At 28.9% G+C, this 15,498-nt stretch overlaps 1 protein-coding gene across 1 annotated transcript in view; it reads left to right on the forward strand.

Annotated features, from left to right (window-relative positions):
• Positions 1-7,291, forward strand: part of LOC113555801 (segmentation polarity homeobox protein engrailed-like) — a 38,751-nt gene extending 31,460 nt beyond the window's left edge. Inside the window, exon 2 of the mRNA XM_026960353.1 lies at positions 4,912-7,291. Coding sequence (XP_026816154.1) covers positions 4,912-5,249 — 338 coding nt within the window. The 3' untranslated portion in view covers positions 5,250-7,291. The remainder of the gene's footprint in view (positions 1-4,911) is intronic.
• The last annotated feature ends 8,207 nt before the right edge of the window (positions 7,292-15,498 follow it).

Raw genomic sequence — 15,498 nt, forward strand, 5'->3', positions numbered from 1 at the left:
GATTATACGTATGTGACACCTGCTGTAGAGTTAATCTTACACGGACTAATGCCGTTGTCCGATGTACGCGTTTTTAAAAATTGGTTACGACCATTTATTGGCTACTGCGATGATTACTAGGAAGGTACATCTCCAATTACGCGATAAGCCTAAAACACGATCGATCGCACATTTGTTTATTCATAAGACACGTGCTATACACAAGCTCGGCCGTGTATAGAAATATCTACATAGTTAAACGTTTTTCCGGTGTTTGGATATCAATACAAATTGGCGTCGGGCGGTATAGTTACTATTATAGTCGATTTACGTATATATTGAATCGTTCTATAATAATCGTTATTATTCGCTACGGTAAAAAACGGCTTCGATGATGGTCACATGAACCTCCGCCTTCTTAATTCTATTCTATTCCTTATTAATTCTTAATTCTTAATGCTCTCCGTAGCATGTTATAATAAAAAACAAAAAAATTGCACGACATCGTAATAAAATAATTGCAAAAAAAACATTGTTCATTGTTATATACCATTGTAACTACTAACTATGCATATTTATTTATTTTATAATTTGTTCTTTGTTTAAAATATATTATGTATGCTCCAATGAGTAAAGGCTTCGATTATAAATTCATGACTATTTTTTTTTATAAGATCATCTTTTCTTTTTTTTTTTTTTGTCATTAGGGAACGATCTTAAAATACTTTGTCTACATATTATTGTGTTATTGAGATATGAATTATATTACGAGTATATCTAATAGACATCATGGATTATTATTGTCGAATAATTACAATGAAAATCGTATACAGTAATACAGACGTAATATGTATATGCATATAAAAAATTACAAACACGTCTGGGTTTTTTATAAATTTTAGATTAAGGAAAGAAAAGAACTATAAGAACTATAGGGATTTCAAATATTAAAAAGTAAAGAAAAAAGTTCACATTCCAGTAATATGATTCGATATAGAAAACATTATAATATTATTCATTGCTATAAAAACGTATGACTGTGTCAATTTTATTACTAAAGTAGTAAAGCGGATGTATAATGCTAATGAGCAGTATAGCCGAGCGCAAGTTGTATCGATGTTACATGCCTATGCGATCGTCACTGTCCCCTCGATTCGGCCAAACATTTTCCCCAGTCATTTGGCGCGGTTGCGTTTACCTTGATTAGTTAGCCGTGCACCTATACGATTCGTACGTACAACGCAAAGTTTTGCAAACGTTTCGCTGTGGTAGATATTATATATATTAACCAGCGGCATTCAAATTGACGTTTCAGCCAACTCCGTGTAATAGCTGTTGCGCGGAGACACCCTCATTACAGCTCATGAATATTATATATACCCACCTATATTCGGCATCCTACATTTGTTATGCGTAAGCACTATGTATATACACGTCTGACGTTTTGCGGTGGGGGTGCGAAAACTCCGTTATCCTTATGGACGGAAAGTCGGACGTATATACTTAACGTGAATATCCGTGCGCGGCGCGATGCTGGTGAAAGGTCGAATAGCTGAGTTGAACCCCAATTCTCGGACCATAATATATGTATAGGCTTGTACGATTCCATGAAATGTAATTTTGGATTCGTTTAATAAGACCTAACCAAAGGGCATATATAACATCTTTTAACTGATTTGTTGCTTATTGCTAGTACCAATTTTGATCAAAGAAATATTTTTTATATATTATATAATATATATACTGTATAAATTTAACGATTCGTTTCAACTAAACTATAAGACTATATAAATGGTTATGAGTAGAAATATTACATTTTTAAAGCTCAAAATATTTGTATAAAACATCTTTACTTTTATGAACATATTCTTATAGTTATTTAATTATTGAACATCCGGTGTATTGTTCGATTTAAGTGTTTACCTCAGTTCATGGGCATGTTGATATGCTTCACTTTGTATAGATAAATACAACTTATATAGACCAAAAACATTCACCGATTCTTGACAAATCTATTGATTTAACGTTTATTTAAATCGGTTCAGTAGTTTCGAAGATTGGCCGTGAAAAATAAAATAGATTTATTTATATCACAAGTTTAAACGATTTAATATAAATTAATGTATGTTTTAAATGTTTGTAATATTATTTTTGAAGTTCTTTGAATTTTGACTAACTTTTTTACAGCTATGTAATTTTATATCAGTTAAATAATATATAATGAGGCTATACCAACCTCGATAGTCCGGACGAATTCAGGTCCATCCGGAGGTCTTACCAGTCAACTCCCATCATTTTACCGTCGTTTCATTTCGCCGTCGTACCATTTCATCGAATTTATTTTTCGAGTAAATAATATAACTTATAAGTTACAAATTACATACTAAAATGAATTATATGTGTGTATCATGTATTTATGTACAATTGAATACGCCATAATTAGGTAACTTTTATAGTCATAAATAAAAGAAATCGATAATTGTTCGCGAACCAACGTAGTTGGGTTGCCTACTTGGTAAGTTTAGTTGTGTGTATGAAAATTTATTTTCACCGTTGATTACTGACTATTTAACATTCAAACACACGAATTTACTTAAACTTTTTTTCGGAATAAAACAGCACCAGACTTTCGAAGTCTGCAGGAGGTAAGACAATTCGCGTATTTCGATATTTTTTCCCAATTCTATTTCAATGCAAACTAACTCCTTAAACTCTTTTGTGTGTGGAAAAATGCACGGAGCTGAGCTCTATTACTAAAATTATATTATTATACTATTATTATTTACTTTATAGATCATACTTTGTTGTAAATCAGTGTGTAATTTCTGTTTTTTTTTTTTTTGGAATAGTGCTCTTAACTTTTATTAAAAAATATATATATTTAATAGACACGGTACAGTAAGCAAAAGAGAAACAGAGGGAATCCCAAATAATGGAATTGTTGTAGATAAATCGTAAAAGTATTTGAAGTAGGTCAATTATAGTGTTCCGGGAATTTGGACAAGTTATATACTATGGAATAATATGTCGTCCGGATTTACCGTGTTCACTGGACTTCCGGGGATCCGGACTATTGAGGTTCAACTATATTCTTTATCCGTAGCCCATATATGAAGACCTTGTTAACTAGTGTTTGGAATTTGATAAAACGTGTTCACGTTTATATTTTTCAAACGACTCGTAAACGTGCAGAACAAAATTTATTTTTTTAAGGAATTTGAACGAGTTTAGGTCACATTACTTAAACAATGTTGATTATTCACACATAAGTACTAACAAATATTAAAATAAAATACAAATGTAAAGTTTAACATAAGATAAAATTTAATGAAAAAAAAATTATAATTTATTAATAGCCGAAAGTTCTTTCTGTGTTGATATAATAAAAATCATTAACAGACTTGGTGAAAACTTTAAAAGTCAGGCCGGCATAGACTACTTTTGCGAGTTTAAGTTGTTTACACTCAATTTCTTTCATCTAAAAATATGGTTCCTGTTCAGTTTTCAATGATTTTATGGTTTTTGGGTTCCAAAAGGTAGGAAGGTATTTTTCCCGAGTGGAGTATCTCAAAATTACCTATCACTATATTTTGTTGTTATTTTTTTTTAATTATCCAAACTATTTTTACTATTTCAACGCCGTATTGTCATTACCATCGTTGTAATTATTTCTGTTAACAACTGTTATTGTATTAATATAATATTACATTATTGATAAAATGTAATAATTTATTACCACCGACGGTGCATGAATGTTTGCAAACTAGCTAGATTTTTTTTTAATTGCGATCGTGCGGCGATCACAATATCATTTATTACACGAGTGAGTATATTATGCTACACACACACTACTCAGACCTAACCTAACGCATATATACAATATTATGATGATAATAATTGACGTGGGAACTCGGTACCTATATACGTTGTACACATCGCTATAGGCGGTTCAACCGTATAATATATTATTGTACAATATTATTATTGTACTCTGGTATACCGACGGGCAGAGATTGCCTGCATCGCAGTTTTCCACCATATTTATAATAACATAATATATGAATATTATACGCGCCAACACGCGTACGGCGAAATATAATATGATATTAATTTAGTATCGCGGTGTCGATGGTGTGCATCGCGCGTATAAAATGTAAATGATGGTAATACATTTGCCGCACAATCGTCTGTCCGCCGCCGTCGTGTTTGGCGCCAGGCCAAAAACCTGCGAACAATCGTGAACGAGGTACATCTCGCGTTGTGCGATAATTAATATAACGCGCGTGTTTGAGTATGACATATAATCTATGTGTATTATTTTCAAGAATGTCATCGGTGCGCCGAGAATAAAATACCGGACGACGGGTATCGTAGGCAGGGTGATTATTTTAAAGTTGAACGACGGTTTATTTGGATAGATTTTGATTGAATACCGTTTTTTGAAAAATTAATTCGAAGTTGAATGGTGTTCAAGTTGTTTTTCGGTGATTTAAGGTAGCGTAAGAATCGCTTTATCGGTTAAAAATGTAATGTATAAAAATGTTCCGATTACGGGATACGAGTATGAGATCGAAAAAAATCGATCGCTATTCAACTAGGTATTTAAATAAAATCACTTTAGTGCATCATGCATATTGCATTTCATATATCAATTTACTGTTGCTGTTCTTCTCCCATACATTTTTAGACAGTACACTTCGAGAACAGTTTAGTAGTTTTTAGAACTTTGATCACTTTTATTACTTATAGGTAATCACGCGAATAAAGACATTATTAATGATTTAACAGTCGACATTTATAATCGTTTTTAAAAAATTTGCATCGGTGGTTGGCCAACCACCAAAAACACCTATACCTGCAATTAACATATAAATATATAGTTTGTGTTCGTTTCGTCATATAATAATCGGATATTTTTCGGAATATTTTTAGGACCCCGTTCGCGAAGGATGAAGCGGAAGGACAAGTGTCCGGAAGAGAAACGGCCCAGAACCGCGTTTAGTGGTGAACAGCTGTCCCGGTTGAAGAAGGAGTTCAACGAGAACCGATACCTGACGGAGCGCAGACGCCAGGAACTGGCTAACGAGCTGGGCCTGAACGAAGCCCAGATAAAGATATGGTTCCAGAACAAACGTGCCAAGATCAAGAAGTCCAGCGGCTCCAAGAATCCGCTGGCGTTGCAGCTGATGGCGCAGGGGCTGTACAACCACACCACGGTCGCCATGTCCGACGAAGAGATGGATGACCATCTGACGGTCGCGTCCTCGTAATGTCAACTGGCACCGTCGTCGTCGCTGCTCTTAATTTACCAGTAGGTTGTACGCAGAGTGTCATTCCGCTGTAAATCGTTTTTCCTCTAAAATCATTGTACGCGGGTCAACCAGAGTTCCTTCCGACGGTACTGCGCACGCTGTATACAATACAAATGACGTGTTCTACATCACTCTTCTTCATTCCTACCAATAACCACCGCTTACATAAGTGTATATACGTTGGTATTTTCCTCGTTTCTTCGACTTCCTATAGTGTCTTTTTCGTTTCATCTTCCTAAAATCTCATGTCTCCTCTCCCGCAGACCATCTCAGATCTGCTCATATTTTATTTTAAGATATACGTGCGATATTATATGCTATAGGCATACTATTTTTAATGTATAGTTGACGTGGTTTTTATTTTTTGTTTTGTTAAGACGTTGTTTTCGTTTTCATGCACATATACAATGTATAGTTGTATAACGTGTTAAAATTATACGAAATTTTTAATTGTAAGACCCGTTCTCCGGTTCATACACATCGAACATATTATACATATTATAATCGAAGAACGTGTCGTGTAAATAAAGCATAATGTTATAGATTACATAGGTATCTCTAAAGTAATAGCAGTCTTTCCGTAGGTCTTTGATAGTTATTGTAAGTAACACGAACGACATCGGTATGCGATTCGTGTTGTCGTTCGGTCGGTCGATGATCTATCTACTGTTATATGTACACCTGTAAGGCTGTTATATGTGTATCACCGTTGAGTCAAATCACTACTGTTTGTTCTATGCGTAGAACAATCGCGTTTCGTTTGAGAGCCAATAAACCTTAGGCGCGCGTATTATATGATAATAATATTATGTGTGCAAAAATGTAAATACCATGCCATGCCGCGTTTTCGACCTCTAAAATTCTAATTCTTATATATCATAATATGCATTTTGAAAACACAGTACAGTCGACTATATTGCCACGTGATAGTCGCCGATCTGATAAAGAGCGTTATGAGTATTTTGATAAATATCAAAATTGTTTCACTAATTTATTTGAGAATATAAATAAGAAATCATCAATTGTTTCTGTAAATACATTATTTATTTATACTTGGTTACACAATAATCGCGGAGCAGCGATGGTTATTATCGGTGATTTTTATTTTATAAAACAATATTTAATTTATTTTTTATGCAATCCTTGATCATCCTATCATCGTGGGTCTTATCGCAATAGAATATTACTGTACGAACAGCGTATACCATGCCAGTGAATCGGATCCTATCGCCATTTTTATTTTTATGATTTTCATAAATAATTATTAACTCGTCACTATAATAGCCGTAGTGCAACTTATTTAAAATGTCGATTTCACGTTGGTAAGGGGTTGATTTGACCAAATGAATTCCTATAACCCGTAAAACAAAAAAATCGCTGTCCTTATCGGTCAGTTCAGAAAGTGTAGGTACTCGTTGACGTATAGCGTAGACGTACATAATGTAAGTAGGTATAGGATCAATAAGCTCGAGGCGATAATATATCATTTGAGTAATCGCACGGCGTCTCATCGTGATATCTACGACGTATAAGACGAAAGACGAAAAATAGACAGTGTGAATTATGTTTAGTTGTAAACAATATTACAATTATTTAGATACGTGTTAAACGGTCATGGTAGGTGTAATAGATAGGATTTACGTCTTGAACCCGCGCGTCAAGTAAATATGGCTCTATATAGCATGTAAGACATGTACATTTTAGAAATAACGTAGACTGAAATATTTAGATTTATATTTTAAGAATTTTACAATTACATATTTTTATTTTTAATTGTATTTCTAGTCATTAATGATTATTTATGTATTATTATATTATATATTATATTATTACGCTAAATGTACTTATATATTATTACATTGTCTGTATACAGTGTACACATGTATACCATATATGTATGTACTCGACTTCTATAATATGTATTTGTGTTTAGGTGTATCTATACAATGTTCCATAGAATCATATTATATTTACATTTAACTACATCAATTTTTTCATAGATACCTAATTACATTATAATAATTTTATAGGTACACATGTATAATTATCATTATGAAGTTTAACATTATCATTATGTTGTCTTTTTAATTCTTTCGTATACATATATTTATATTATATATCCACTGTAAAAATACGATGACGATAATAATAACATTAAAAATTAATATAATCATATATTTCAATATTTTATCTGCTACGTGTTATCATTTATTCCATTTGCCTTGTGCGCTCTAACCTCGAATATATAATATACGGCGTTCCTGTTCAAGTGTGAGAGTGTTGGGCCGGATACATGCAACATTAGAGGTAATACAAAGTAATCTTATACCATAGATAATCAGTAAGCTGTACCGAAATAACGAAAAATCCACTTCCGGTATTTATATGCTACTGCTTTCACTCATTAGTTACTGGCCACCTATATGTGTGCATATAGCGTTGGTTTCGCCCAGACAGAGCATTCTTGATGTTATTATAGGACTGATCTTTCTTTGGCAATCGTATGTTTTAGAACGTAATTCGAGTAGTCTGGTATCGCGACGGGAGCTGCGGTATAGCAACAGTATAGATGTAATTCCAAGCAGTAGAGGAATGTTGGGTACCATTAACTGGTGAGCGGTAACTGCGGTTAAACCGAATAGTGAGTTAGGTTTAGCTGGTCCAATAACTTCGGAAATGTGCGGTGTAATAATTGCGTCGATAGTGTGGAGCTAGGCTGGCAATAGTTTAGATGCTCAAATAAAGCGACTAGTGGACCGGGTACAGAGTGCGTGTCAGATGGGTGGTCACCGTCAGAGAACTCACTGTACAAAGTGAATTGTGCTTTAGTTGCAAGGTATATATGTCTGTTACACTTTTAACTCTAATAGTTTTGACAATACCACACCAAAATACAGTCTGTAAACGCACGAAAGGGTGCCCAGCGCCTTATTGTTTGTCGAAGTGGCCGTTCTTCCGAATTACGTTGTAATATGCAGATAAGAAATAATGTTGACTATAATTAATATATTAATTTGGTCTATAGAAAAATGTAAGTATAACTAACTCTTAATATAATTATGTGAAATGGTAATAATGTATAATTGATAGTGTACATTTATTATTTTTCACTACACACAGGAATTTTATTCGTTGTAAATGCATTGGATAACTCCAGCAACTTGTCATATAAATTATAATATTATCACATTTATATTTATGTACATTATTTATCTACAACTTTATATATTTACACAGTGGTGTGTTTACAGGGTAGGTCAACTAGGTCCGGGCCTACCCAATTTTTATTTGACAGTTCAATTAAAAAAACACTTACCTATATAATAATATTAATAATATATGTATAATATATAATATTTTTATCATTTTTATTCTTTGACGCGACATCCATAATATTATAAGAATAACCGGTGTCTATATAGTAAGAAACTTCTGAAAAAAAATCGTCTTTTGCATTTTTTTATCTTCATTTGAAAAAAAATTAATAAAAATTAAAATGGTGTATCAGTCAAATACAAATTATATTAATATATATATTTATAATGAACAATGTATAATTTCATGTATTTGTTTAATTAAATAAATAATATATTAAAGATACAAAAGTTAATGCAGAAAATTTTATGTACTAAAATATTATTTTGGGTATAATACACTAATCCTAAATAACTAATATATGACCAATCTATATTAACATACTTTTTTTGGTCTTCTCGTAAAAATATGCACCTCAAATCGCGGTTAAAATAAATCCAACCGCGGCAAAAACTCAAAAATAAAATTCTGAATGTTCATATTTATTTCGAAAATACATTTAAATGTTTTAGTATGAAAATATATAACATAATAATCATCGGTATATATATATATATATATATATAATTTTAACATAACAATAATCACATTACTAAACTAATTTAGTATGATGAATGAAAATATTATATTTTTTTAAACTTTTTGATACAAATAATCAGAATATTATTATTTATTAATTTTAATAAATAAATATTTTATTTTAAGTATCAAATATTTTTTGTCTCTTTCGCAGTGGTGATTCTACATCATTATTTAGAGACTAACAGACAGGATTTTAATTTCAGTCAATAGCTCATTGAATTCATTGGTCTATAATCTATAATATTGTAATCAAAAATATGATTTATCCACACGCATTACGTTAAATGTTAGCATTAGTCAACTCAATTTGCGTTACAAATGCATTTTGTACGTCAATGAAGTACACGGGGACAACTAGTAGTTTATAAAAGATTGATATGAATAGTTTGAAAAATATATATTTACAAGTTAAAAATAATAATTATTAGAAGTTTTCTTTTTAAAATAGTATACTTAAACCATCTTAGTAAATTACACAAAGATAACTAGTTAAATTTACAATTATACAAAGGACTTTTTTTCCAATTAAATGTTAGTTCTTAAATATGAACAAACTAATTTTTTTGATTAAAATTTAATTGTGTTTTAAATTATAATTTATAATCACAAATTATTTAAGTTAAGTAATAAAAATTGATAGTGGTACATAACTAGGTATATCAATGTCAATAGGTATAATATGTATGTATAGGTACTTATATATATATATATTAATCACCAAATTATTTCACAAGGCGTAAATACCTACCTGTGTATAATGTATACATATATATATATATTTATGTGTGTATATGTATTGTGTGCAACAAAACTTATATATTTAGTTAGGTATAAATACTAAAATATTATAGGCGATGTCATAAGTAAATTGTTTAAGTAAACCAATATAATGTGGATCATAATAATAAAAAAACAAAATAATTAATACATATCTATCTAATTCATCATTATTCGTTTCAAGGTAAATTTGATAATATTATATTACTAAATCTGAATGTTATACGGTAGTTTTAATGTAATAATGGAATAATTTCCGAAACGCCAGAAATACCAATTTATATATTTAGTATTAACAATTAATAAAGGATATTAAATAGAATATCTTGACAGTCAAAAGTGTAATGAAAAAATATTAAATATATTAAATTAAAACATAGTTACTACGTTTATATGCGCATTGAGTTAGTCCAAGAGTTAGGTGCAAAAAACACATTTTTGATTCGCATTAAACTGATGCGCATTTATTATTTAATTCGATTCGTCAAATCGAATTATCTCTTACTCCGGGATTAAGAAATTCATGTGAACGCTTTAATGCGAATTAATATTTCAACGGGAATTTTAAAATGTCAAATTATAATTATTTTGGTCATGGAATCCAAAGCATAAAGCACTGACTAAAAAACATTCGCATTAACTTATAATTTTATTCAACATCTAATCTTAATATTTTATGTGCACATATAAACCCGCTCTCTAATGCGAATTAACTCAATACGCATTGAGTTAATTTTCATTAACTGCTGCGTATAAACGTAGTAAGTGAAAATTATAAAAACAAAAAAAATCGTTAATAGATTTTGAAATGATGAGTAGTTCATAATAAGAACCATCTTAATATATAGATATAAGTAAATTAACTATATTCTTGTTAATAAAAATAAATTAATAATTAACATTCAAGAGATGGCCATTACAATAAAATGTATTAGAAAGAAAAAAGTATTCAAGTGGGTGGGTACCGCTCTGCTGTACGTAGATGTTGAGTGGGTCACTATTATAATAGTTATATAAGGGTGTGTTAAATTTGAATTCAATGATATATCATTACATATGAAAAACGATTCAGAGCGGATGTTGTCTGTCAGCCGACATAGGTATCACTAAGTATATTTTGTGATATGTTTTTTATATTTTATAAAGCTATATTATAAATGTATAACCATTTATTTTACTTAATATTAGTTGATATAATTTTTTTTTTTTTTATAATTTATTAAATTATTATAATAATATATATTTATACTTACCATATTAAAAAATGTTTATAAGTTGAAAATTTAATTTTATCTTTTTGTAAATACAGTAAAAATATGTTCAGAATAAAAACAGATATTATCTGTTAAAATTAATCAAAAACATCGTTTCGTATAGTAAAATTCATAAAAATATATTATACGTTTCAAGTTATCACAAGGTACCTATGTATAATGTTTTAAAATTATAACAAAATAATTGAAATCGTTATTATTATGATTTAAATAAGTAATTCTGTCCAAATTTTTACTTAATATTTTTATTTATATAAATAATTGTGCCAATGTACTTTTAATATTTTTATACAGATATAAAAACAACTAATAAGGGATATCGTATTAAAATATAAATTAAGCGAGTATCAGTCGATAATTTTATAACGTTATAGTTTGATTTTAATTAAGCCTAATTAAGATAAACAAGACGTGTACATACGGGTATAACATACGAAAAGAAATTATATCGTTTATCAGTAAAAACGTGAAGTTATCACCGACCATTACGATTACATACAGACTTGAGTAAACACACATACGGGTTTTCGATATCTGGGGACCTGGGGTATTTCACTATATTTTTAGTAGTGAATTGTTCGTCGACTATAGTGACTATCGTGCGTCGAATGTGTTGTATGGTTATTGTGTTTCTCTCAAAAGTGTCTGAAAAAGTGATATTTATGGAAATTTTCCGTGGAAAACCTATAAATATTGGCGAAAATTTTAAATATCTTTCTAGAATATAAGCCAAAATAATAGTTGCTGATGTGTTACATAAAAATGTTCATAAATCATAGTCGTCAAAAAAAAATAAATCGACAAATAATGAATAATGTTTGCGAAAAGCCGAAAAGCAATTGACGATTTATTTTCACGACCAAAAAAATTATACTTAAAGAACTTGAACAAAATAACATCGAATATTTCGAATGTTTATATTTAAACTAATACTCATAAAATTTGGAAAAATATTTATGCAGTCGGAAAATGGCTATAAATGGCTAAAAAATCAATTTGCAATTTTTGGTGTAGTGTAAAAATTATTACCATTTATAAGAAGTGTAACACAAATTATATTAGTTTTATAATTTAATGTATACGTTTATATGGGTGAAAATAACTTCACAGATTCATATTATATTAATAAAAATAAAAATGCTTATGAAATAATTGATATTCAAGAAGTAATAATATTCACATTTAAAACAATAAATTCAACATTCAACAATTTTAACCATATTAAGATAAGATTGTTGAACAAATTCCATCTCTCATTGCGTAATTAACAAGTTGATCACACAAGAGTATGAGTGAAACTTCTTCCATGTTTTTAGATTGTTGAAATTATAATTTTATCCCTTACATGTCAATAACCAATTTAGTTTCAAGTGATATTATCATCGTAATAATTATTTATTGAAATATCGTTAAATGGACTAGCTTCGTTAAAAGGTAGAAGATTACAATTTGAATCATCAATATTTATCAAATCAAAATCACAAGTATTGATAGATATTTTTATCGATAATACCAATATTTTCGAACAAATTATTACAAGTAACTTCAACATTTTCACTTAATAAATTTGTTAAGCTATTAGTAAAATCGTTGTTAAAGTTATAATTTTAACTTTGAGGTTCTAAAGTAACTATATTATTTACTCGAATATTATTTTATTAAATACATTGAAGAAAAAAAATGTTATGTTACTATTTAAAATTAGTTATTTCAGCAGTATTTAATTGTACCTATAAAGATAATCTCATTGTTGAATATTACGAGTACTAAATGTACTACGGGTAATTGTAAACTCTGCTAAAATTTTGAAATTCTCCTAAAAACATTTTGCTACCCTATCTAAGTATTGATAAGTTAAAAATTAACAGTTAATAAATCATAAATTTAACTCAATAACTTAACTTAACTTTGTTAAAAAAGTTAATCTACTTTTTACTATTTATTGTGTAGTCTGTGTAGGCGTATACCTATTTTACTTTTACATAAATTAATGATGAACAAGGAATTTTACCACCTAAAAAGTGTGAGTAGAAGCTTCTTCCGAATTGACAAAATCTACAAATCCCTGTGAATCATTTTATAAAATATGGTTGTTATAACAATACATTAGATACAAGCAGGTTTCACCAAAATAGATTGTTATTCCATCATTAATATGGTTATTGTTGATGTGATTATTAAAGTATACAGTATGTTTGGATATGTCCAATATCCATACTTTATTATTATTATTATTTATTAATTTACTCTTTTGAATATATATTTTTACAAAATTGGTAAATTACAAACACAAAATGCCATTTATGAAAAGCTTATATTAAACGAAACAAATTACACACACAATTTAATTTATTTTACATATTATTGAAAAATATATTTTAAAATCTATATGCAGTTTATTAGTCTTGATATGAAGAACATTAGAACATAACTGCGTTTTCAATAATACTTATAACCCCATTATCTATATGGATAGAAATCTGAGATTAAATCAACTACAAAAAATGTTAAAATTATTTACATTTGATGGTCATTTTTGAGGTAAGGTTAATCTGCAGTTAATTTAATATTGATTAAGAGGACTATATTTTAAAATGTTCATAACTTACATAAAAATAATAATATCATTAAAAGGCTTTGTGAAGACCTGGATAATAATCTTACCTTTAAATTGTATAATTAGTCAGTTCACTCTATTATCAAAACTAACAGCACAATATTGAAACTGGCGAACAAAAATTTGCTATGTCTCACGTGTTTAAGACGGAGAAAACACAAGCGGGTACTACGTCCTCTTAAATTTAAAATCATTAACACTCATAAGAAATTACTTATAACTAGTTCAATTAGTTGTTATAATATCAAATATTGTTAATTTAACTTCAGTCTATATTTAAAATCAGAAAGTCTGAGGTCAAATCAACATGACTGAGTTTAATCAAATACTTATTTAGTAGTTGAAATAACTACATCTAGAGTTAAAACTAATACCTAATGCTTTCATTCGGATATAAGAATTTTTCAATTTATCAACTAGGTATCTTGTGTACTTAAATGTGATTCAAAATATAAATAGTTGCTAATTTCAAATAAAAAAATATTTGAATTAACTAACAATCATTACCTAGTTTGAAACTTGAAACTAGTACTTATTGCTTGTAATTTAACAAAAAATAGTATTCAAAATTAAAAAGTTATTGTGATACATTTTTTGATAAATTTTTAATTCAATATTAATTACTTAATTATTATTTCATAGTTTACACAATAAATATCAAAGTCACCTCCCATTTCATATAGGTGTATGTAATGAGAATCATTACCAATAATATTTAAATTTTATAGTACTCATCTGCTTTTCAAGTAAATTGTATGTATCAAAATACTATGAAAAATATTCTGCTTTAAAATATGAATTTAAAAATGTATGTTATTTATAAAAATTAAAAATTAAATTTATTAAAAACTATAATTTGTTTAAAAATAATTTAAAACAATATTTCTTTATATAATATTTTTAATCTTCTAATTGTAACATACAAATTGTAAGTTTTAGACTTTAAGTAAATTATAATATGCACTAAGAATTGATAACATCTTCTAAAAATTACAAAAAATCGAAAAAAGCAATGCTGAACAAAAGTTTCGTCCTTGAAATATCTGATATGTGAATCAAATTGTGTACTTAGAATCCATTGTTCTATTACAGAGTGCTCAAAAAATAATGAACTTTACACTGAAATCTGAGCCCATTAATTAGATAATATTATAATCATACAAACTTAAGTTGTATTATTTAACTAGCTGTCTCGTGTATATCGTTTTCTTTTTAGCCTATAGATGTCTCACAGAATCTAATATGACGCTTAATGTTCAGATACGTGAAGTTACTGCATGCGATATCGCAAAACAATTGTCTATGTTTCGTCATATTGTAACTCCCATAGGCTATTAAGTTAAATTACACATTAGTTTTACCGCATTGACTTCTCATAGGATGCACAAAGTTAACGATATCATTTAATTGTTTTCTTAAGTTCGCAGAATAGGTGCTCTACCTAGTCTTAACACTAGCCTAAGTATACTTGTATTTCTAATTGCCTAATTATTCACGTCATCATACCTGTCATGTATAGATTTTTATACTTAATTTTCTTAAAAATTGATTAAATACGTAACAATGTCACGGGTTATAAAAAATGAATGTAACGATTTTGTCGAAAATTAGATTTTCGTAAATATTTTATTAATATAGTTAA

The sequence above is a fragment of the Rhopalosiphum maidis genome, chromosome 3 (genome assembly GCF_003676215.2).
Source record: "Rhopalosiphum maidis isolate BTI-1 chromosome 3, ASM367621v3, whole genome shotgun sequence".
NCBI lineage: Eukaryota > Metazoa > Arthropoda > Insecta > Hemiptera > Aphididae > Rhopalosiphum > Rhopalosiphum maidis.